We start from the raw sequence: 26,898 nt of genomic DNA on the forward strand, positions 1-26,898 counted from the left end.
TGCATCATTTATTACACCAAATTAAAATAACCCAGTGGTAAAATTTTTATTTGTTTAAAGTTATTTTAAAATTTTGATTTTAATTGACAACATTTCAGATTTTACTTCCTTTTTACAAAAAGTAACTGCTTGATATGACATAAGTTTGCATAAATGTACAGGAGTTAGAGTGATAATAAGAGAAAAATATAATTTCAAAAAGTATTTTATTAAAAAAGTACATTAACCTTGCAGCTAAATACCCGGTTGAAGATTGCAAAAAGAAAGTTTCAGATAAATTTAAAAAAAAAAGTATAAGCATATTCAATAAATGGAGAAATAACCTGATAGTACTATTACTGCTACAAGTTCAGCAATGCACGAGATAGTAAAACAAAGTAAAACCATTTATAGCCAGTAAATATATCAAAAATGCATTATTAATATATCAAATGAGCTAACTGTATTATGATTTAAAAACCAAAACAAAAATACCTTAAGAAACTTAAGGTTATGTTCTTGTCAGTAAAAACAATCAGGGACACAATGATAAAAACAGCTGTTAATATCATTTCTAAGCAAATTAAGAATATTCAGTCAGTTATTAGAATTCTCAATTTCTCATAACAATTCATATAATGATAATGACATTGTACAAGTCATTCTTATGGCCAAGTATATTAATTCTGAAGAACTACAAGAAGAGCATATTAAATTGAGCAAATTATGGTTAAAAATAGACTGTTTATATGCAGTTATTTTATAGAAATCGGGTATTAAACTTTAATATAAAATATTCAACTTTTTTGACATTTTGAATATTTCTAAAAATATACTGAGGTTTTAATTCAATAATGAATTACAAAGATTATACAAACAAAAGTTTGAGTCCTTTTTTCTTCATTTTCTCCCTTTATTCCTGACCGGAATAAAGGGAGAAAATAAAGAAAAAAGGACTCGAACTTTTGTTTGTATAACCTTTGTAATTCATTATTGAATTTAAACTTTAATTCCTGAGTTATGTACAAAAAATACTGAGGTTTTCTTCACTGAGCTATTTTATTTTTTGAGTAAGTCTATTTCTACTCAAACATTTGATGTCAGTAAGTGATCAATCAGTATATAACAGGGGTGGCCAACAAGTCGATCGCGATGCCAATTTTGGTCGATCGCTTGCGATGTCTTGACTTAATGTTTTACATTTGTAACTGAACGCAACGCGTGAACGTAACGTGCAAAAGCAACAATATGCATGCAGTTATCACTGGACTCGTAGAAAACACAGCCATTTAGCTTGAATATTTGATACTGTCATGCGGTAGCTTCTTTTCTTTAGTATTAACAATATTATTATTATTAATCAATATTGTTTATCCACGGTGACAACGTTGAGTTTCAATTTTTCATTTGTTTAAAATGTAAGTACCTGTTCTTTATGTTTTAAATTAAATTATGGCTTTTCTTACCTATCTATTTACTTGATAAGTGAGCATTTTCGGCAACAGACCTCTATATTTTTGAATTTTTGGAAATACGTCAATTGAGAAAAATATCCCAGTATCACCAAATGTAGCAAATATATGTCATTTATTCCTGTTTCGGAACTACGTACCTGTGTGAATTGGCATTTTCATACTTAAAGTTAACGAAGATTAAACATTCTGTCCGGACTGATTCCCATACTGAAGAATCATTATTATTATCTTTGTCAGGATATACACCTAATTATGTTTCCTTGGTAAGAGACATGCAAACTCAGTCCTCCCATTAATGTAACGTAATAAAATAAATTCTAAATCTGTCTTTATCAGTAGCTAATTTGAATTAATAAATATTGTTAATAATTACTCATGTTGTTTTAATTCCCCCGGACCTGAGTATTTTGGCCCGTTAAATAATTAAGTTGTTTTTTACGTAGGTAAATATACAGGGTGTTTCAGTACAAAGAGCACGCCCCCGAGCTATTGATAGATTAGCAAAAAATAAGTCTAAAAGTCTTATATCATTCTTCCATGATAAATTTTCCTCGCCCCAAAAAAAAACCGCGAAAGTAAAATCTTATAATCAAATTATCAGCCGTACTGTGCAGTTTTATAACAACTTTTTCAAGTTTACGAACAAATAGTACCACAATTTATACATTGTAATTGATAAAAAAAAATTAAATTATATTTTAAGTAAATAAAAATCTATCTTGAAAGTGTCAAAAAATCGATTTTTTTAGGTGCCGCCTGTACGGAATGAACTCATAACTGCAAATATCAAAAGTTGGGTCTGGAAATTTATTTTCTTTATGAGCCTATATCTTGAAAACTTAATAAGTGATTTAAAAAATAAAAAATAGTTTTGAACATATATTTTCCTTATTTACCCATAGCTCGCGGGAGTGCACCTCGTACTGAAGCACAGTGTATAAACATAGTATGTATTTCACACCCCCTTCGCCACTTAGACTATGCCTACGACAACAAGTCGATCGCGACACATTTTTACGATAAAAAGTAGATCTTATGTACACAAAAGTTGGCCACCCCTGGTATATAAGATAATTGTATACTGTGTTAAACATGTAATAAAAATGTGACAAATACATAGCCACTTTTCTGAAGTCTTTGTTTAGATTTATTTCGAGCCACATTGTTGTGCAAAGTACAACATAAATAATCAATATAATTGGTTTAAAGAAATAAAATGATATCTCTTTTATGTTTCAAGTATAATAAATATTTTGTTCACCAATAATTAAAAGAAATTAGCAGACATACCTGCTACCTTTATAATCATCATCTGTATCATCTTCTTCTTCTGTTGTTGTATTTAGATCATTTAATCGTCGATGATGTTTTTTTCTCTTTTTTCTAACTACTGGAATATCATCTTCTTCTTCTTCTGCTTGAGTGATGTTAGACATATCTTTGCCCTTTCCAGCACCTTTCAATATTTTAGTTTTAGTATCAGAATTTATAAAATATTGCATTTACGTAATTTAAATCAAATTCAAATTTTAGTTAACTCAACTTTAAAAATTATTGTTTCTTATATTACATAAACATAATGTAATTAGCGAAATTTAGAATACTTCAGTAATAATAAAAATTATAAAATGTATTGATCATCAATGTGGTATTTAAATCCGAATTATAAATGATTAAAAAATTTAAAAATAACCATTGGAAGATGTATCAAACAATTATAATTTTATATCAAACAATCTATTGTTGTAATTTTAGAATAGTTGTCAGAATTCTAGTAGTTCTCCTCTAGTTCTAGTTATTTCTCATTATTAAAAAACATATTATAACAAAATGCCTGTTTATATTTCAAGTTTATACTACTTTTATGTAAAGACATCTGTTATAACATGCTTTTAAGAATATAGCCTAAATGATTAATTTTGTCAGAAACTTGCATTATAATCAATAAAGAAAATGAATATTTCTGATTTAAAAATTTTATAAAATTTTTCTTACTAATAACAACATTTAATTGTATGTTTATAAAGAGGAAAGTTTAATAATTAATTCAACAACAGAAAAATTTCTATCTATAGAAACATATATTTAATTGTTCTGTAGTTTTATTGCTATATAACTTTCAATTAATTTTAAATTATATATGGCTTATCTATTCTATAATTAAATATAGTAGATATTCATGCTAACATGTCCTATGAATTTTCTCAAGATAGTCACAGAAGAAATTTGTAAAAGTTTTAAAGTTTTTTTATAAAACTGAAATGAATTTTCATATTTCCAATGTAAAAATAAGATTTAATTGATATTTATAGACAAAAGTTCCAATGTAAAAGTCTCAACATAACATAAGTGTCGATAGTAGACTTGTTATACAAAAGAAAATAATTGGTGAAAGAAAAAAGAATGATCTATTAAAAAAACTGAAATAATTCAATGTGAAAAAACCCACACAATGAAGATTTGCCACAAAGTTAAGCTACTACTTTTAAAGGTTTGATTATATATATGTACTTGAGTTTACCGTACTGCCTAATTAATATTTACTATGAGATATTTTTTACACTAGATTATCTCAGATCCTGTAATAAGATATAAATTAACTTTAATTTTTTCATTATTCATTTTCTTTTGTTATGTGCAATGTTAAGTTTCTCCTGTAATCAAAGCTTCAAATGAATTCCTGGAACATGTTAGCACATACACCTGATATATACTATGGTATTATGATAGTATGGTAATCAAGCAGTAAAAAAGCATTAATGCCAAGTTTTTAATTAATTGATTTTAATTAAAAATTAAAATGAAAAGATAAGAAATGTTATCAGATTTATTAATCAAATGGAAAAACTGATTTGTATTGCACAGTTTATGACAAAACTCACCAGCACCTCTTTCTGAAACAACTTCATCTTGAATTGCAGAAGCAATTAATTCATCAAATTCTTTAAATTGATAATTCACACATTTTCTACTGCGAGATGATCTTTTAGAATATAATTTTTCATCCTCTTCAGAAAAATCTTCCAAAAGTTCATCTTCTTCATCAAGATATTTCTCTTTCTTTTCCTAATATATATTATTTCAGACAGTATAAAATATATATACATAAATATAATATAAAAATTTTATAATTGTTAAACTTACAGGTTTAAGTACATTATCAAGACTGATACCAACATAAGCTAACCGCTGCTTTCTAAAAAGAAAATAAAATTCAAATAGTATTTTAAAATATTATTCATTAATGTTATAAGTACTATAAAAACTATACCTTAGTTCTTCTCTTTCTTTTTGTTTTGCAAGTTGATCATAAGTTTTTAGCTCTGCACTTAATTTTTCACACAATATTTTCTACAAGTTATTTTTATAGAAAATAAAACAATAAAATAAATTTACTTTCATTACAAACTTTTACTTTAAGTATTTAAATATATGTATTATATGATAATAGTTTCCAAATGAAATTGTTAAGTTATATCTATTTATAATTTATATTTGAAGAACATTTGATAGGAAGGAAATTATTTCTATTATATATTCTTGAATTTCTTAAGATTTATTCAAAAATCAAGCTTAATACAGAAAACTTAAGAAGTTTAGTAAGTTCTAACAACATTTCAATTAAAATAATTTGAGATTTTAATGACAATTTTGTAATAAAAACATAATAAAACATTAAAATTCTTAGAAATTCTCATAGACATCCACAAACTACTTTTAAAAACATTTATACTTTAGTTTTGTCTAATTCTTTTCTTCATTTTGCATTCTGCTGTATCCACAATATTAATTCTAAATCCTTTGAATCTGAATCTTATAAAAATATTTATGTATTGAAATTCAAAGTATCTAATATTTATACGTAAATATTATGAAAAGGATAAATAAACTTAATGTTTATATGAATAAATAACTTTAATAAACTGGTTCAATATGTCTGTTTCTAAATAGTAATTTTAAAATTTCTTGAAGTAGTTTTCTGAAACTCAATAAAATCAAATTTTCTAAATTGAGTTAAACAGCATCTTTCAATTCTAAAAAAATTTAAGTAAATTTAGATCATCATTAACAAGAATGAAAAAAAATAACTGATGATATCTAATATATGTTTAGGATAAAAATATAGCAAGTACTGTATTTGATATAGTAAATTTTCTAAAGTCATATTAAAACAATATTTCAATGAATTATAAAAATTTCTTTTAAATCACAAAAAATATTTGTGTAAAATAAATAAATAAATACAGTAATGAATGAAACCTACATGTTCACATGGAGGACAATACCAATCACCATCAGGAATAATCATTAAAGGAGGATTTAGGCAAGCAGTATGGAAACCAGAATCACATTTATCACACAATAATATCTGTAATACAAAAATTTGCAATTATGGCTCATATAAAATAAAATTTATTTACTGGAAATAATTACATATAAACAAGATATATAATGTAATTTAATAAAATTTCTTTCAATAAGTCTAATAAAGTTATCTGAAAGTATTTTAAAAATTTCTAATAATTTTGATAAGTGAGGAATTTTCTAGAAAAATCAAATATTTTTTTAAATATAAATTTATTCCTACTGTACAATAGTCTCGTGTAATGTCTAAATGAACTAACTTGGGTTCAAATAAGTTTAGATTTTCGCACCTTGATTCAGGAGCTTTAAACTTGGATATGCAGTGTTAACAAAAAATTTAAATAATAATAATAATAATAAAGAGAAGCCTTGGTTATATGAATTTCAAGTGCAACTGATAATTTTTTGATTATAACTAATGATAACTTATGAAATTTTTATAACTAGTTACATGATTTTTAGCACCTAGACGTTCTAGTCTTATTCATTATTTAATGTAGGAAGAGTTGATAATAAATGCTATGTAGCCAAAAATTATTTTTATCATCATAACTAATGCTGAAAGTTATATGAGGAAATTATAAATAATAAACTTTTTTAAACAATTTGTTGAAAACCAATTGTTTATGAATTGTTAAAAAAGTTTATTATATAATTTATTATATTATTAATTAAATATCAAATCAAATCAAAAATTATTTCATAACAGCATAATAAAAATACTAATAAATAACATCATATTGAATCATTTGATATATGATATGATATACAGGGTAATTCAAAACTCAGGGAACAAACTTTTATGGGTTTAAAACTATCTGATTGCTAATGTCACCTTCTTTGATAACTTTTTGGTAAATAAATATGTTTGTTGCTTTTATATTTTTGTATTCAGGGTATTATATTGGACAAAATGGTTATGCGGCCCATGCTGATATTCTCTGTTATCTAGTCTGCTGTGAAAAAAAAGTTTGGTGACTCGTGTGCTAGAGGATACACTAAGATGCAGTAATGACAAAACAATAAATAGTGAAAAAAAATCTTTATTAAATGTAATGTAAAAATTTTATAATGCTGTAAACTATTGTTAGGGTACCATTTATAATATGATACACTTTGTACATAGTATTGTCAATTTTAATCAGCTACACCATACATAGAGTGCAAATCTACCATTTCAACATTTGTAAAATGTTTTATGCATGTTTTATGTATGAAATCGGTATGTAAAATGAGAAAGACTAAACTCTCCAACTGCATTTGCTGGCAAACAACATCCTCCAATGTTAGGATGGCTTTTCCAATCATACATTCCTATGTAAATATGGTTTGTTTTTATGTTCTCTGTAGCCCCTAAAAGTTTGTAATCACTCTGTATAATTAAATGCATTCCTATTTGATGTTTTTTAAGCTCTATTAAACAATTGGTATGCCACTAAATTTGACAAATATACTATATTAATTAAGATGTGAGGAAAATGATTTCATAAAAAAATTTTAATTCCAAAATCCTTCAACAGGGAAATGTAGTAATATGTAACAGAAATAGATTATAGGACACAAATGAATAACAAAGACAAATCTGAAAATACAGATTAATTTTTGTATGTTGCACTTACAGCAATGACATGACAATTGAGCATATTATTTTGAGCATTTTATTGTGATTTACTTATATGGTTTGATATTGATGTTATTTTGTTATTGTCAAGTACACTGTGTACCACGTGTAATTTAAGGTTTACAAAAATGGTAGTCACAATGAACACTACTAACTTGTACTATCACATGTAAACTCAATAGTTTTTTAAATTAGGAAAACAATTTCTTCTTACACATTATAACTAATATGATATTTCAATTTATGTGACATTGTTGAAGGTGCAACAGAAAAATTAAATCTTTATTTTCAGATTTATCTTTAGTATTCATTTTCCTAAACCTTGTGATGTTTTTAACCTTGTACAGGGCAATATTTCTCATTATTAACAATTTTAAAACTAAATTTTTTTTTCTACAGAATCCTTTTCATCATGTTTTGAATAATATATACACACACTTTTCATATATTACTGATCATATTTGTTGAAATTCCAGTTAAAGCTTTCAGGAGTTCTGTCAAATAGCAGAACTCTCAAAAGTCATAAATAAAAATGTTAATTATGATAACCTTGTATCATAATCAGTGAATATATATAATCAAGAAAAGTAATTTACAACACAAACTCTTAGACACCTTTTTACTCGCAGCCGTTTTTTGATATAATTCAAACGTTTCGGTTATTTTTAATAACCTTTTTCAAGAACCGTTACAGTCGAATGCGGTCTTAATTAGAACAAACGTCACCAATCGTAATGGAACTTTTTTAAAATGCTTCTAAAAAGGTTATTAAAAATAACCAAAAATGTTTGAATTATATCAAAAAACAGCTGTGAGTAAAATGGTGTCTAAGAGTTTGTGTTTTAAATAACGCAGTCATAGAAGAGTTTAAAGTAAAAAGTCATTTTTTATTAGTTTGTAATCTAGTCATAATATTGATTTAGATCAAGGCTTTCTTGAGGCATATTTCTAATTAAAGCTTGCCTACAGATGCAAAATTTGACAGTACTTTAATTATCATAACTAAGTAGTCAAGTAATGCAAATTACGTGACTACTTAGTTATTTCATAAATTTCACAAAAAGTTTTAAAGTTTTATTGAGGTTTCAAAATGTTTTGGTTTTTTGTTCATTTGATGGCTCATTCTATTTTTTATTGCATCAAGTAATTGTTAAGAATTAATCAGATCACATGTTATCAGCTAAATAGCTAATCAAAACATAGTATTACTAACCAAATAATCAAGTTTGATTTATTATTAAGCTACATTTTAATAGCGAATAACCAGTACATTTATATCTTCTAAATTAATTGGTCTGGAAACATATATACCATATGAAGGACATCTGTCATTTTAACGTCCTGGACCAAAACAGCTGACCAGAGCAATGAACCTTATGTTAATTTTCTCAATGTGCCTTTTTTTGAAAAGTAGCATACTGATGCATTGATCCAGATGGAAGGGACACCACTCAATAGATTCAATAACAGTGTTTATCTTGCTAAAGTTGTCATGAAAAAAACAATTTTCATATACATTACTGCATCTTCTCAGAGAGAGAGAGAATGTGCATCATTAGAGTTTCTTCTTATTAATGGAAGATAGACAGATAGATAGCCATTGATCAATTTGTTCCATTGTTTTTCTAACATATGCCTCTTCTTTCTTCTTCTCCATTCACACTATTAAATAATTCACATACTGTTCTTCTCACACCAGAAAAAACCATACTGTTCTCAGTGTACCCATAGAAATCACTGAACTATCCATTGCATACCATTAAAAATCTCCTGGCTTCTCTTATTCTACCACTTGCAAGTCCTCAAACTGCTCCCCACACACACAAATACTAATTTTGACTGTGGGCCATCTAATCACTAAGACTGTCAGTCCATGTTTATCCAATCACCTAAATAATTTCAGGTCACTCAGGTAACAATTATTTCATTTTCTCACAGGAATAGAGCCCAAGAATGAATTTTGAGTCCACCATTGCTGTTGGAAAAGTGACACTTTTTACATCTAACATGACCCTTTTCTCAAAGAATATTCTAAATTAATTAATCTAATTCTAATCATTAAATTAAATACAAGATGCCAACTTAACCACCTACCTATAGGCCAAATCACATAGCATTTGTGTATTTAATTAAATAAAATGTAGTAACCTGATAATAAATCTGGCTTGATTATTTCATTAGTAATAATTCAAGGTTGGTTTATTATATAAAATGTAGTATATAGTTTTAATTTTATTTTAGTTTCTAAATGTTTAAGAAATTTAACAAAAAACTAACTGTAATAACCAAATGTATAAAAATAGGTAACTATTTTCTAAAAAGTAACTCTAATCCTAGCTAACTTTTTACTTAAATACTCTAAACCTAAAAACAAGAATCCAGAAAAGTCATAAGTCAAATTTATCTATGGATAAAATGATTGAGACTTTTGCTTCAGCTTCAACTAGAGTCTGCTTTGCAAGTAAGAGTGAGCTGCCTCACTATATTACTCACATGCGGTTAAGATAATACCCTTGTTTTTTCACTATCCATAGGTGACAAAAACATTTCAAGCATTTGTTTTCAGGTTTAGTCTATTTAACATGGAGTCATATCGAGTATTATATCAGATTCAAATCAAGAGATCACACTAATAATAATATATAAAATTTCTAGTATTACAGTAGAGCGTCGATAAGTGGAACGTCGATAAGTGGAATGGCCGGAAAGTGGAACGATTTTCAGTCAAACTGTGTCGTGCTGAATCGAATGTTTTTGATACTAAATTTACTTCTAAAGTATAATTTTCATGTTTTTTATATTCTTTAATATATTTATTTTGTTTGTACAAAATGCAGAAATAATTTTTAACGATACGATAGCCTCGATGATTATTATAAAAATTTTCGTTAGGCTTAAAATTGACGAAAATTCAACACGAAGCGACACGCAACGGAGAAAAATTCAACAGGAAGCGATACGCAACGGAGAAAAATTTGAACATCGGACAGGTTAATGTATTTTTTCGTACAAAGTCGGAAACTGGAACAAATCATTAACTGGAAGGACCCCAGTCCCCAATTGGTTCCACTTATCGACGCTCTACTGTAATTATACAGTTGCCAAATAAACAAATCAAATAACTGAAAAATTAATCAAATAAATTTTTTAAAATTCTAAAAAGCTGCAAAGAACAGAATTTTCAATATTCTTAGTAAAATATATTTCTGTCATGTTCTATTATTATTATTTTTATAATGATTCTTATCTTGATTAAATAATTACAAAGACTATAAAATTTATAAATACAATATTTATCTAACACTTTATAACTTCAAAATATTTAAAATTATTATTATAAAACAAAGATAAATTAAATTTCATTGAAAAACAAGTTTCACAAAAAGTAAGTTTAACTATTTATTATTACATTATTATTAAATAAATGTTTTGCCCCAAAATTAAATTTTAAAAAATAAACATAAAATATACCCATTCAGGATGGTCATATTGTCCACATCTTCCACATGGTTTATCATCTGATCCTTCGTCTGAAGAACTTTCACTCTCACTTTGAGTCCGGGCTAACAAAATACAAATAACAAAATTTACATTAATAATAATAAATTTTAAGAAAAAATATATATGTAAATCTATTTTGAAAATTATATATACGAAGAAAATCCTGACAGTGAAAGTCAGACTCTAATGTGTTAAGTATCATCTCATCAGTCTATTTTATTGTATGACTTTCATTTTATAGAACTTTGCACTTAACTTATCAAATTCATAGTGATTGATCAATTTTTCTTCAGTTCAGTTTTAAAAAAATAGATAACAAAAAATACATGACATTTTAAAATATAACTTTCAAATGCAAGCCAATAAACCTATTTCTGTTTTTCTTATTTGGAAAAATATCATTACAAAAATGCCTACAGCTTTGCATAAAATAAGAATTTTTATATACTTCAAGAAAATATGCAAAGAATTTTTGTTTTTAGGCTTCAAATATACCATCACAAGAAAAGAAATACATGTATTTCCAATTAAAATGCACTAAAGGGGAAATTCAATCTTCTCACTATCATAGGAAAAGTAATATATCATTGTGTTTATTAAAAATACTGTAAATGACAATGACAAGTAAAATTTTCATTAAGTCTGATCTCCCTACTCTCAAGTTCTGTACTCCAAAATTTAATAGCATTAATGCCACTTATAAAAGATACCATGCCAAATTTCATTTCTTAATCCTTACCCCATCCTGAGTTAAATCTTTGAAAAATTATTTCTATCTATGTACCAAGAGACTAAATTCTTTTCACTTCTTCACGCTACGAAAAGAATTTGCATAGCAAAACAACTTACCAGTCAAACAACTTTTCCATTGGCTGGTTTCATTTCTAATGAATAAGGCCAATTTTGGCTAATTTTGTTTTTAAAGAATTAAACACATATTCTGTATGATAAGTCCTACATTTATCAAGGTGAGAAATTTAAGAAGTACAACTATACTTTTTAAAATGAATCATTTCAAGATAATTGCTTTATATCTGGCAATAGGTAATCAGTTTTATAATGCTGAGCAAACAAAAGTGTTTTTGGATGTTTTCCAAACTATGAAACGCATAACCATTGTTTACACAAAATCAGATTTTATTTGGAAGATGATGCAATGAAATACTCTTGATTTGTTTGCTCACACACTGAGAAACAATGCAGTAATAATTGCTTGATTTATTGTTTTTGAGTTCTTCTAAAATACATTTCATATCAATAGAAAAGACAAATGGAAACAGAAAGATAAATTCAGATAACATCAATAATTTGGAAGCTCAATATTATAATTAAGTTTTCTAAAAGATACTAAAGTGCAGATCATTCATTATCAATCATGAATACACTACACGTTTACCTTTTTTAACAGTACGCGCTCTTCGTACAATTACAGGTTCTGCATCTTCATCAATTTCTTCACAAGCAAACTCATCTTCATTTTCATCAAATTTCAAAATTTCATCATCTTCTTCCTCTTCTTCTTCTTCTTCCTCAATAATTTCTTCTTCACTACTAGATGTTGATTCTTCAGATACATCCCAAGGATTATGACTAGATTTCTTTTTCCCACGGTGCTTCTTTTTCTTCTTCTTCTTCTCCCTTTCATAATCTTGAGAAGCCGTGTCGTCATCATCGTCATCGTCGTCATCATCATCATCAAGCTGTTATTTCAAAAGACAATTCAAATTAATTTATTTTATAATGTAAAAAATATCTTATTTATATTTAAAATACTTTGAAAAATTCAGTGGTAATATAATGAAAAAAAAAATCAGAGAAATCATTTATTAAACTTTTGGCAAATAAGAATCCATAAGATTCAGGCAAAAACTGATAACAATTTCCATAATTTAAGAAAGTATCTATCTTGGTCTTATCACCAGTTTATCATCAGTTTTATGACAGATATGTTACCTATCAAGATAATGAATGTGTTATGTGGTTTCACCTTCATTATCTTGATAGTATTTATGAAAAATTAAAATAATAATAATAATTTACCTTAACCATATATATAAAATAATTAAAAAATACAAAAAGATTAAAGATGTTAAATAAATATGTAAAAAGAATAACATAAGAAGTTAAATTATGCCTTTACTACTGAGGATAAAAACAGCAATACATAAATGTTAATATATAATCTTAAATATAATAAAATTACATGTAGTTATTATAACTTTATATTTTCTTATTTGAATATTTCAATAAGTAAACAAAATACTATAAGGCTGATCACTTAATGTGCAAAGATTCCATTTTCGTCCATACAAATTTCTGGGAAAATATGTTAGTGTGCTCTTTCAGAAGTCTTGTGACAGCCTTCTTAAGTGCTGATCAGTTCCAAGTAGTATTGATTTTGTTTTATGTTTTTTATTAGCAATTTGTCATTGACAATTATTTTGAATAAAAAATGAAGCATTTATGTTTCTTTGGGTACAAAATTTGCAAATACATATGTTATACTCTAAGGAATAATTTCAAATAAACATTCACTGAGATTCTAAGAATAAAACTTTGCATTAACAAGTTCTGGACAACTTTCGAAATTGAAAATTGTCCAGAACTTGTTAATGCAACGAGGTTTTCTTTATCATGACAATTCTAAACCCTACATTAACAATATTGTACAACCATTAAACATTATAACTGGAATCAAAATTGTCATCATACATTCATCAGACTTTAAACCCACATATGATTTCTTTCCATCTCTAAAGAAAGGTCTAAAATGCAAGTGCTTCACATCTTATGAAGAAACACACAGGCCTACAATAATGACTTTTCAATATCTATCCAAAAATGGATTGCAGAAAGCATATGATATGAAAGTAAAATAATAGCAGAAGTGTGAACAGGTCAAGGAAGAATACTTCAAATATGACAAATCCTTAGAGGTAGCTATAGACAATAAGGAAAAATCTAGCATTATTTTGTGAATTAAGTGATCAGCCCATGTCCAAACATTTGTTAATTTATCCAAATCTCTGGATATGAAATATAAAACCAGACAGAATATTAGAATGCTGTGATACAGTTCAGGAATCAGGCAGAAAGTTTTTCATGCATGTAGCACAACTGAAAATTGCAGACCTCTTTCAGCAATAAACAACAACTATTCTGGAGAGGGGCATATGATTATCAGTGCCATCACTACTTCAAGTGTCTCGGCAGTTTCATTCAAGACAGTGCTGACAATCAATTTTTAGTGATATCAATAAATATAGATACCTAGATGTCAATGTGGTAAGGCATCAGTCTGCACTTTGGGATCCAAATATGATTCACTTGGTTCAGAATTTTTCATAAAACCTGAATATTTTGAGGCCTCTGTCTCACCAGTTAGTCACCCTATTGTGATCTGGCTGAATACACAACAGATCAGATTAAAATGTCCTTTTAGCACCCTTTCTGGGTGCAAAAAGGGCAAAAAAAGCAAAATGAAAAAGTAACTAATATAAATTATTAATTTTCTCAGTCTTAAATAACTTTAAATGTACAATTTGTTCTATCTAGTTGTTTATAGAAAATCTCCAATTTTAAAAATTCCTTGCTTCCAAGATGCAAGAGATTTTTATTACTTAATAACTTTTTCCACATTCTAGCAATCTGACTCTATATTTCATCCTAATGAAATTTCACTATAAAAAATATATTTGATAACTCTGAGAATTTCATTATATTGACATTTTACTGTATACTATTTCCCTCCATACCATATTATTATATATATATATATATATATAATGATTTATCAGTGTATTTGTGCCAACAGATACTAACACATGAAAGTAAAAAAGTATTTTGACTGGCTGCTGAGCCACTTTTGCACTATTGAATGTCCTTATTGGAGTGAAAATGGTAGCCCTGCAGCGTCTTTCAGTGCCAAAAAGAGCTGGAAGTTACATGGTGACAAATAAAGGAATATTGAGAATACAGATGGCTCTCAAATTACATATCTTAAATCAATATTCTGGTGTAATTTGCTGTATGAGGCCTGGTGTTGTCTTGCAGAAAGACCGACTCAACATTTTTTGCAGATAGCTGTCCTTAAGTTGGTTTTGGAGGTTACAGTAGTTGTTATTGTTCATCATTTGATCCTTGGGTAGGTAATGTTCTAAAATTATCCTTTTACTGTCCAAAAACACTATTATCACAACCTCTCCTATAGAATATTTTATACAGATTTTCTTGGATTTTGAGGAACTCAGTTGACACCATTCCATTGAGTGCCATCTGGTTTGCTTTCTGGAACAATGTGGTGAAACCAATACAACATTCAATGATTATCAAAAATTTCCAATCCTTCTGCATGCAAAATTCTCATCATAATATGTAATTCAACCTTTGTGCAACACTCAAGTAAAGCAGCCATTTTGTGCTTGTTAGTAAACAACTATATCACCTGGCAATGCATAAGTTCACAGATGCTCACTAGATAACATAGCATCCAGAAGAACTCAGTTGGTTTTATTTGGTAGATTATTGATGATTATTGTAAAATTTTAAGTGTAAATTTGATTAAAAATTCATTTTCATGTCGAAATACTTCTTTTAAAAAAACATTCCAATTCCAACACACATGAAAAACATTTGATATAATACTTTGAAATATTTATAGGACATATAATGTAATGTTAATGATAGTTTTCTTCTTCAGAATGAAATATGCAGAATGTTAATAAAGATAAACAAATGTATTAAATTTATTTTTAAAAGGTCTAAAAACTTATGATCTTTAATACAGTAACCAAATTATCATCCAGAAAATTCAAAATTAGCATCATCCAGAACTTTTAATTTGATGATTTATATATTTTCAATTATATGTAATGTTCAAAATCTATTATTTTTCAAAATTACTTAAATTATATATAACAATAACATTTTTAAAATATCTGTGTCTGTGTCTGTGTGTGTGTGTTGGAAATAAATTTAATAGTGGAAACAGTGCTGTAGAAACCCAGCAACCCAGTGCAATGCAACCAGCTAATGCCACCTACACCAGATGTTGGTTACATATCTACCTTAACTCAGAGCAAATGGACTTTACCATCCAACTCTATGTGCCTGTGTAGTGACAAGAACAAAGCCTATTGCTATTGCCCAGTCTAGTTATGGTATTTTCAAAATTAAAGCAGTGGAATTAGATAAAGATCAAAAGTGCCAGAGGTCATACTGCATGACAGTGTCACCAAGGACTCTTAGACCTTGTGACACTGTCATGCAGGAAATCTGGTTTACCATATACAGTGGTGCCTCATATAACGTACTTAATCCATTTCAGGTGCAAGTCCGTTAAGTGAAAAGTCTGTTATATGAAACACATTTTTCCATAGAAATACATGTTAAAACATCTAATTCGTTCCGCTGCATAAAATAACCGTAGTGTACCATAAAAAAAAAAAAAAAAAAATGGAGCAGTCACCAATTATGCCAGGTAGTCAGATGTTGTGAGGAGGAGGTGGAGGAACACTTTTTTCACACATTCATACAGACACACACTTTTTACACATTGCAGCAGGTCTCTTTTTTATTGTTTTTTAATTGGAGTCAGATTCAAGAGAGGCTATCGGGGCTTGCAGGGTCAACTCCTCTTGTTCCATCCTTTGTATTTTGGGCTGGCTTCTTGAAAAACATGTCCAAGGTGGTCTGTTTCTCTCTCTTCTTCAACACCTGTCGGAAATGACGGGCAACAGTGTCATTGTAGAGATCATTGATCCTGTTGGCCTCAGCTGTGTTTGGATAGTGAGTGTTGGTAAACTCCTGAACCTCTCCCCATTTGACAAGGAAGTCCTTGATGGCAGCAGTTGAAATTAGTTGATTGGATTGCTCCTCCTTGTCGTCAGATGAAGCTTCCCTTTGAGCTTCATCATGTTCCTGGGACAGAAGTGCTTGGAGCTCTTCAGTTGTCAGCTTTTCTTGGTGTTCTTCAATGAGCTCCTCCACATCCTCCACCTCCATCTCAAATTCCAATTCTCGGGCCATCGAGATAATCTCCTGCACCACATCTGTATCCTCAGCTGGTTCTTCCTGGGTCCATTCAGGAACAAGCCTCTTCCAGGCTGAATTGAGGGTCTTCTGCATGACATCTCCCCAGGCCTTCTGGATGAGTCTGATTGCCACAAGAACATCAAACTTCTCTTTCCAGAACTTTTGAAACAGTCATGTCTCCACAAAGCTGACATTCTTCAAACACCTTCATGAAGAGAGCTCTGATGTACTGTACAGTTTTTTGAAGTTGACAATGATTGCTGATCCATTGGCTGAAGGATGGCAGTGGTGTTTGCTGGCAGATCCTCCTCCAGGTCTTTTGGGTGACCAGGGGCATTGTCCAGTATCAGTAGGGCTTTAAGCGGCAGCTTTTTGTCCAGCAGGCATTTCTTTACAGCAGGAGCAAAGGTTTCCAGGATCCATTCCTTGAAGACAACCTGGGTCACCCAGGCTTTTTGGTTAGACTTCCAATGGACAGGCAGGTTAGACAAAGAAGAAGGAGGGAAAAAAAACAGCTTACTCTTCTGCAGCCAAAGAGCAACTGTTTTCAAAGGCTCCCACAAAATATCTACATCAAGAAGCTATTCTGGGAAGCGAAAAAGGAGAAAACATCTAAAAAAAGCAGATTGTCATTGGCAGTGGCAAAAGAGTGGAAACATCATTCACACTTGTTCGCAGAAAGTCCGTTGTTCGCAGCCAGTCCGTTGCTCAAGTCACGTAACGGCCAAACAGAGAGTCTGTTGTTCACAGCGTCGTTATACGAGGCACCACTGTATAGAAAATCTGCTTTACCATATAGAACAATAGCAAGATGGGTAAAAGCCTTCAACAAGGGATGTGAAAATATGAAAGATAAACCTCATCCAGGTCATCCCCATGCAAGTGAAGAACAAGAGAATGAATGCTGTTTCCATGCTACTAGATACAGATTGGCACCAAATGATTTGTGAGTTAGCTCAAGAAATGGGGTTGTCACATTTGTCACATACAACAGTGCTAGACATTGAAGAAAAGCCTGAGAATGAGGAAAATTTAGTCACAATGGGTTCCACATGCTCTAACTGAAATACAGAAAAGGCAACAATATGACTCTGCTTGTACCTTCTTTGAGTCTACAAGCATGAAGAAGAGGCTTTCTTGCGACATATCACTACACTGGATGAGACATGGGCAAAACCTCATACAAGCCAGAACTGAAATGGCAATCAAATGAGTGGTGACATTGCAAGTCACCATAAAAATCAAAATTTTGTCAATTCCCAGCAAGGTGAAAGCTATGGTTATTCTCAAGTACAATTGCAATAGTGTTATTCTGATGCACGCCATACTCCAGGTCAGACTGTAAACACGCATTACTATTGTACATTTTTGGAACACAATCTATGTCCAGCAGCAAGAAAAAAGCAGAAACACTTTTTGCAGAATCCATCTATCATCTTATCTGACAATGCTCAGTGCACAATGTGTAGCCACATTGTCCAGTTGCTGGGACTGGTAAGTTTTCTACCATCCACCATATTCTCTGGACTGAAGCCCCTGTGACTTTGACTTGATTCCTGAAATGAAGGAACTACTGATGGAAGATGGTTCAGAACTATTCCAGATATTCTTTAGGCAGAAGACAACTCTATTCAGGTGATCAACCAAACAGGCTCTGCCAATGGAAACCTTCAACTTCCACATTGCTAGAAACAGGTCTTACATGTTGCTGGTAACTGCACTGAAGGACAGTAAAAATCTGAAATATGTATGTATGTTTTTTGTACAGATTGTAATTTCAGGTTGCTACTATTAAAATTCCAACCCTTTATATATACCGGGATTGTGCTGTATAGTGCCAAAATTAACACTTGGTGATATTTTTATTAAGGTGATGATAAAAATCCTAGTTTGTTTATTTGGACTTTCAGTATGAAATTGAATCAAAAAACACATTTAAGAAAAAACAGAAAAATGTCAAGCTCCTGTGCACCACACATCTACAATGCGTCCTTTTATTCCTCCACGTACGTATGCTCTATGCATGCAGCATCCACTTAAAAATTCCTGCAGAATACATTCCGGCCAGTGTGTGTATCATCAGACAGCAAAAACAGCTGCTTGTAGTAGTAATTTATGGTGGGAAGCTCCATGTCTCAAATAGTTTTATTTTACTGTTAAAAATATAAAAACACACAAACAGATAATAAAACATGGCAAGTAAAGAAGATATTATTATTATCTGTTTACACGTTTTTACATTTTTAATACTGTATTTCCACCAGCCCTATTTTACAAAAACAGTTTTATTTTACTATCTGTTATGTGATTTTATGAATGAAAATTTAGAAGTTGTGAAAGCACATGATGACAAAGGTAAGCATCATATTGAGATTTTTCAAATGGCAGCCAGCATTCTAATTTTTTCAAGTCTACTTTGAATATTCTGTTAGCAAGACAATCCATTTGATGATAAAATTTTACAACTGAAACCCTTCTTTTTTCCAAAAATGCACATTTTTAAAATTATAAAACTCACCTTCACAGTCGAAGTCCAATCATTATTTTATGTTTTCGGCATTATTTTTAGTTATTACTATTTTCTTTTCAAGAGATGCTTTATTATGTTTTAAGGACTGAAACTTCAAAACAAACTAAATTTCAAAATTAAAACAAACATTCCCTTGCATAGGGTAGATGTACCAGTTTTGGCCAGTGTAGTACCAGTTCTGGCCAGAAAACAAATTTAACTTAAAAATATAGTCACAAATGAAACAAACTTTTATTGTTAACTGTGTGAACAGTTAACAATAAAAGTTTGTTTCATTGGACAGATTTGAATATGTGGTGATTATATTTTTAAGTTAAATTTGTTTTCTGGCCAGAACTGGTACACCGGCCAAAACTGGTACATCTACCCTACGTGACTGATCCCGTAATGCTTAGAAATATGTAAATAAGATAAGCAATTATTTATTGTGACATTGTCACAATGCTGGGCTGAAATTTTTAATCGTCTTTTTACTTTATTTAATTTAAAACATATGCTCTCCATCTCAAATTAATACTGCCCCTTTAACAAAAGAGTCGTGCCAGTCATCTATTAACTGCTTTCAAGGGAAAAGTTTTGAATTGAAATAATGCGACTTCCAGTTTGCAACAGACATTCATATACAGATTCCTGCTCCTAAGGTTTCCATATCTGGTCTTGGATTTCATCTAACTTAATTCTTGAGATTAAGAAAAGACAGGCAGATGGATGGATGACCATAGGAATTTATAGGTCTACAATTTTTTCAACTAGCAGCCCAATAATAAGGCATTACACATTGTACACCAAGAAAAAAGACGACAGTTCAACAAAGACATATAACTTCTGAAAGAAAACTTGAGAGTATGGGTGTCAAAGGTGATCTACTTTTGGACCAAATTGTCTGGCAGTATTTTGGTGATGGTTAAGTTCTTAACTTGTAAGAGGTGTATTCTTTGTTTTTGAATTTAGTTGAACTGGTGGAGATTAAACTACTTGTATATCTTGAGTTGGGGGAAAAATGTTTATTGATTGTTTTTTTTTTCTTGTACATAATTGATTTTGACTTGCTGTTTTGAATATTTGAAATATTTCTTACTACTAACTTCTTGTTCATAGTTTTTGTTGTTTATGTATATATTATAGTTCAACTTAATAAATATTGTTGGGGATTTTTTTGCTTACATATGTCATATTTGACTTTTGTTTTGTTAAATCATGGGAATTAAAACCATTATACCCAAGTCCAGGTTTGGTACCCTTGACTGAATCATAATTTTGTGTACACCACTTTTTCAAACTTAATTTTGATTGCACAGTATGTTACAACAATACTCTTGATATATATGGATACCAGCATCTATTTTTTTCACAGTCATTCTCAAATGCATGTGAACAACAGCAAATGGCCATTGTGGTAGAGATGCAGAGTGACTGTTATTAATGAATGTGATGTCATGACATCGTAGCAAGTTCAGGCAGGAAAGGAGGAAGTGACATTAAGAACTGATGGCAATTTTAGTGCAATGCTGCCAAGTGTTTCCAGATTGGGGATTTTTATCAACCGACAGAAGATTGGATAATTTTTCAGGGGGGCATGTTTTTTCACTTTGATCTTTTTTCAGTAGACTAAAGCACAAAAATTTTGACACAACAGAACATGTGAACTACTGTTTAAGCATTGTAATCAAATGTGTTATTCAGAATTATTCACTAAAAACTTATTCAAAAATGATTCCTATTTCTAAGTGAACTTAACATGCTACTTTTGCTTTCCAGGCTCCAAACTGATAATCCTACCAGCATCTGCATTAAATAGTAACTAAAACTGGTGATGATAAATAATTTTGAAACGGCAAAAAAAAAAAAAAGAAAAAAAATGGAAAAATGAGTATTCACATCATCATGCAAATGAAAATGAGCCTCTTCACTACACAGATTTTGCCAGAGCCAAGCATCATCATCTGAACAATAAATGTCATGACAAATGTTTGCTGCTTATAATCATCATCAGAAATCAATTCCTGACTGTAGGATAGCTTGTATGGATAAAAATGCAAAATATTTTACAGAATTTTCCAAATTGTCATATAAGGCATATCTATTTGCTATATGTAAAAACTGCATATGAACTACTACTACTACTACTACTACTACTACTACTACTACAATGAGAATTTTACATCCTATGCTCAACTTCTGCAACAGCAATGTCTTGCTTTTTCAGATATCTGATCAGTTTGTGACCCATCCTGGTTTTACAGCAAATGTTCATCTTTCAAAATGCAAAATCATTTTCCTAATATTCCCAACAGTCAGAGAACCTCTTGATGAACCTTTTAAGTCTGAAATTTCTTACTTGCCAAACTTGCCAAAGTAGCCTATAAAGAAAGGTCGACTCTGCCAGTGTGAATCATGTTCCTGTGATGATGAAAGAAGACAACACCAATAATTTATTTGTATTAGTCATCATTTTCAATAATTCCAATTTTAGCATTTGCCTTGCTTTTCACATTTTTTATAATTTATAATCATTTATCAATAATATTACCTTTACACATTACCTACCTATATTATATAGGTAGATAACGTATAGGTTACGTTATATATATAATTACAATTTTTTAACATAAAATAAATATAGTGGATAATATATTTAATCTATATATTAAAAAATTGTTGTCAGAAATGTGTATAAAACAAAAGAAAACTTTGCATTTTAAAATAATTCAGAACAAATTACAATGAAACTCTCTTAATAATAGTCAGAGGTAATAAAATGACTCATCTGCATGCCATTTTGTTCTACAGACATTCAGAATTAAATTTTGTTGACTCAGACTATAAAATATTTCACTTTTTCAACACTTTGGAATGTTTTAATAATGAACTGGAGGATTTTTTTTCTACTGAAAAAGTGATGCAACCAAAGAGAGTGCAAAGATGCAACTGCTCCCCCTACTACTACTGCTTCCACTTTTTTAATAATTCAAATTTGTTTATATGCAAGTGTAAAAGTAAACTAAAGCTAGTTGCTGAGTAACTGTGAATTTATGTTGTACAAACTGTAGTTTTTAAATATTTAGTAACATAATAAAATGAAATTTTTTTCCTTCACATTCATATGAAACTAATGACTCAAACCTGTGTGCCCATCAGTGGCTAAGTAGAAAAAAATTACTGAACACTGGTTATTGGTAGTGGGTTCACACATGATCAATGGGCTGGTAATATGAAGTTTCCTGGGTTTTCTCCATGTATCTAACATTAAATAACAGCCAGTTCTCATAAAAAGTCATCCTCCCAAGTGGCATTCCCAAAACAGATCATCCAAGTGCTGTACTGCCTTCTACTAACACCAAATTAAACAAGACTCAAACATGTGTGATTTATTCAGTGATTTCTTGTGATTATTATTAGTATAACAGATTCAAATGCTATAAACTGATAATGTGCAATAATGTATGTTGTGTATGTATATATGTATATGGGTACACAGACACAAATGAGGATGTTTGTTTGTTTGCTATGCACACCTAGGCCGTTTGACTAATTGCTACAAAACTCGACAGTTATGTTAACGTACTTCTAACTTAGATAATGTCATAAATATCACCCCAATATTAATTGGATTTCTATATCAATTAATTTCTGTTTACATTCCATTTGCTGGGTTTACATGTAGTGGCAAAAGTTTTTAAGAATAATAAACTAAATAGGATTCTTAAAACAAAACAATTTTTAAAAATATATATTATATTCACTTAATTACTGCAACAGGTAGCACATAGCACTCGCCTGCATGGAATTGAAAGTCTCTAAGTACAGTAGAGCATCATTTATCCGAAAACCGGTCAACTGAAATGTCGGTTAACCGAAAGCTTTCCAGTCGGGACTGTGTCATGCTGAATCGAACATTTTTTATACTAGATTAACTTCTAAAGTATAATTTTGTTTGTTTTTATATTTTTCAATATATTTATTTTGTTTGTGCAAAATAAAGAAATAATTTTTAACGATACAATAGCCTCAATTATTATTTTAAAAATTTTCGTTAGACTTAAAATCGACGAAAATTCAACACAAAGCGATACGCAATGGAGAAAATTTTCAGCATCGGATAGGTTAATATATTTTTTCGTACATAATCGGTTATCTGAAAAATTAGTTATCCGAACAACCCGTCCCCAACTGATTCGGATAAACGACGCTCTACTGTATTTAATTTTTCACATCTAACAACTCAGATTTTTTCATTTCTGAGCGATACTTTCTTAATTCTAGTAAGTGTCCTCCAGTAGTCGAGTGGATAAAACTACCAAACACTGACAGTCAGTCATGGGTTCAGGTATGGCCAACAGGCTGGTCACGTGGAGTTTACTGGGTTTTCTTCACATTAGTAACATCTAAATAAGGACCAGCTTCACATAAAAGTCTTTTCAGGATGCATCCCATCAACAGATTGCCCAGGTACTGCATTGCTGTAACCAAATAAATCAAAATAATTCTAATCATTTTTCTATAAATGCAACATTAATTCTTTTAAATTTGTATTTACATTCTTTTATTCTTCCATTCTGTTATATTCTGTAACTGAGGAAGGTCAGTGAAACTGATTGAAAACATTTTTATTTTATTAAATTCATTGCTGGATTTATAAAGATGTAAGTTTTTGTGACATTTACAAGAACATACTTCCCACTTTGTTTATACAATCTATTGCAAAAATATGAACACTTCATCATCATATAAAAGCAATTATTCTGGCATTTTTATAAGATTCCTTTTTATTTGAAGTCATATGAAGTCTTTCAGATGTTAAGGTTAGCAACTTCGATCACATGCAGGGCCATCACAATCTAGCCCAACAGTTCCCAATTGGTAGGTCGCCTTAATGTTAATAATTTATTTATGCTTGGCAACACGCGAGATATGCGATGTAATCAGTGGGTAGCCGGTGCCTGCACCTCTCCTTATGCCTGGTGAAATTCGACTGTGGCAAACTAGCCGGGTATAGTTGAGACCTCCATTAACAAGGCCATTTCGCGTGTCATACTTTTAGTGGTGCTTTGTAGCCCCGATTCTGTTACTCGGCGTCGCCACTAGAAGCACCTCAATCTGGTTTCATCATTTCTTCCACTAGCTCTATAGTCCAAAGTTAAGCAGATGCAAGCTCAATCATCACATTAATAATTAATACTTAATAAAAAAATATCATCACTATTGTTAAGTCCTAAAATATATTTTGTCAAACCTTTTATTTTTTGTTTTATTGATCAAATATGACGGATGCGAAAGGAGGGTCGTGAACATTTTTAAAAAACTAAAAAGGGTTGCAATTAAAAAAAAGGTTGGGAACCACTGATCTATCCAATACAGATCAGTTTTGAAATATTAATAGTAGGCCATTACTAATTAGTAGTCATTAGTCATCTCTCTTCTGGGAGAAGGTGAATAACTACTTTTGGTTGAATTAATTGAACACCCTTCCACAACAGTCTGTTCTTTCTATTGACCAGCAGTATGGTAACATTTGAATAAGAAAATTACATGGGTCTGTTTTTCACAAAATTTGATTCATTGTGAATGGAACAGATTGTTAGAATTAACATTATAGAAAAAATTATGATATCTTGAATATCTTATTTTCAATTCCTGTCTACTTGATCACTGAAAGTATGACATTTCATACCATCTGAGTATTGCAATAAACATGACAATGGTAGGTTAAAATAACCAAACTATATGATTTTCATTTTAATGTTTGTTATATACTATAATATATTATAGTATTTGGTATAACTACAAAGGTTATCTTACATAAGGGTTTATCACATTTCTTTTTTTTTTATTTGTGGTTTTAGGCCCTTTACTGCTCAGAGAGCACAAAAAGGCCAATAGAGTTTATCAGATTAAATGACCAATCTAACACATTTTTAAAATGCTTTATTCCTCTACTGTAAACAATTTAAAGAATTTTTAAAATGTGTTATATTAGTCACTTGGTGCAATAAACCTTTACACAAGATAACCTTTGTATTGATAGTTATATAAATCAAATACTATAATATAATAGAAAGATTAGAAGTACAAAATAATCTAATAATCTTAATGTTTGTTGTTATTTTTTGTCTGGGCAATGCTGGGCTTATCTGCTAGTGTATATACATATAAAATAATTTGTGTATTTTGCATTGCAGCTTTATTTGATCATCATTTGATACTTAGATTTTTAAATTGCATTCCTTGCTAATTTCTGGCTATGCTATTATACCAAACCATACACTATTTTGATGAAGAGTCTGCTTCCTCTCAAACATTTCAATGAGTAATTTGAGGCCAATGTGATTTTCTATATACTTATAAACTGTTTTATAACACCAAATTTCAATAGAACACAAAATGTCTTCAGGCCAACAGATCCACCTTCAGAATAACATGAATAATATTGGGATGCATTTAAGTGACAAGCCAATGACAGTCCATTACATATGAAATGAATCATATCATCGGCTTGTCTATTTAGCTTCTTATTAACTTGATAGTCTTCTGAAAATCAGTCTGTAAGCAAAAAATATTTGGAACTCTATTGAAATTTGGTCCAATAAAGCCATCTTTCTTTTTTGAATTTATCAATAACATTCCATATTCATTAGTAAAACTTATTTTTTTTTCATTAAATAAAAATTTATAAATAAGACATGAATAAATAAAGAACACAATCAAAAGCACTCAAAATGATCATCCATAAACTAGTGATAGTCCATAGAACATCAGCTACTAGCTTTTTCCTGGAAACTTTCTACAGACATGGTATGAAATTCCATATTAAAAAATATAGAATTATAATTGATAATTATGACATAGCACTACAGTTTATAGGCATCTAAATACAAAAATGCTATTGTACAGGTGCTTGAAATTTGAATACAATACTGAACTGTAATATAGAAAAAAATATGGTATGGTCCTGATCCTTCTAAATTGATAAAAATAAGGCTATATATCAACTAGTTTAAAAAGCACTGGTCTAGAGAAGAGGTCTCCAAAGTGGGGTATGCAAAGTGATACTTGGGGTACACCAAGTTTCCCTTCAAAATACTGTGTGTATGTCCTGTCCACAATCTGTCTAATCTTACAGTCATCCTCCCAAAGAAGTAGGCTCACAATCACTTGCAATCATACATGAAAAAAATTCAAACTGTGGGTAGCAGGAAATTTAGCAGGAATTATATTATATTATATTTTATTATAGTGGGTACAACTTATAATTATTTTAGTCTTAGGGGTGCATAATCAAAAAAGTTTGGAGATCACTGGTCTAGAGTATCAATCACTATTTCAATATCATTGCTACTTTTCGAAAAATCTTGAAAATTTAATACAAGATATGATTATAAATTTAATATAATGGA

General features: G+C 29.9%; 1 protein-coding gene across 4 annotated transcripts in view; it reads right to left on the reverse strand.

The window, feature by feature from the left end:
* Positions 1-26,898, reverse strand: part of LOC136980460 (uro-adherence factor A) — a 102,471-nt gene that overhangs the window by 16,623 nt on the left and 58,950 nt on the right. For 3 of the 4 annotated variants that reach the window (XM_067276569.1, XM_067276567.1, XM_067276565.1), the window contains 7 exons: positions 12,338-12,641; positions 10,912-11,003; positions 5,719-5,823; positions 4,726-4,805; positions 4,599-4,650; positions 4,337-4,520; positions 2,745-2,910 (listed from right to left, as the gene is read on the reverse strand). In XM_067276569.1, coding sequence (XP_067132670.1) covers positions 2,745-2,910; positions 4,337-4,520; positions 4,599-4,650; positions 4,726-4,805; positions 5,719-5,823; positions 10,912-11,003; positions 12,338-12,641 — 983 coding nt within the window. The remainder of the gene's footprint in view (positions 1-2,744; positions 2,911-4,336; positions 4,521-4,598; positions 4,651-4,725; positions 4,806-5,718; positions 5,824-10,911; positions 11,004-12,337; positions 12,642-26,898) is intronic. The other variant, XM_067276566.1, reaches the window with a different exon arrangement.

Source organism: Centruroides vittatus, unplaced genomic scaffold (assembly GCF_030686945.1).
Source record: "Centruroides vittatus isolate TY-2023 unplaced genomic scaffold, ASM3068694v2 contig_7, whole genome shotgun sequence".
Classification (NCBI taxonomy): domain Eukaryota; kingdom Metazoa; phylum Arthropoda; class Arachnida; order Scorpiones; family Buthidae; genus Centruroides; species Centruroides vittatus.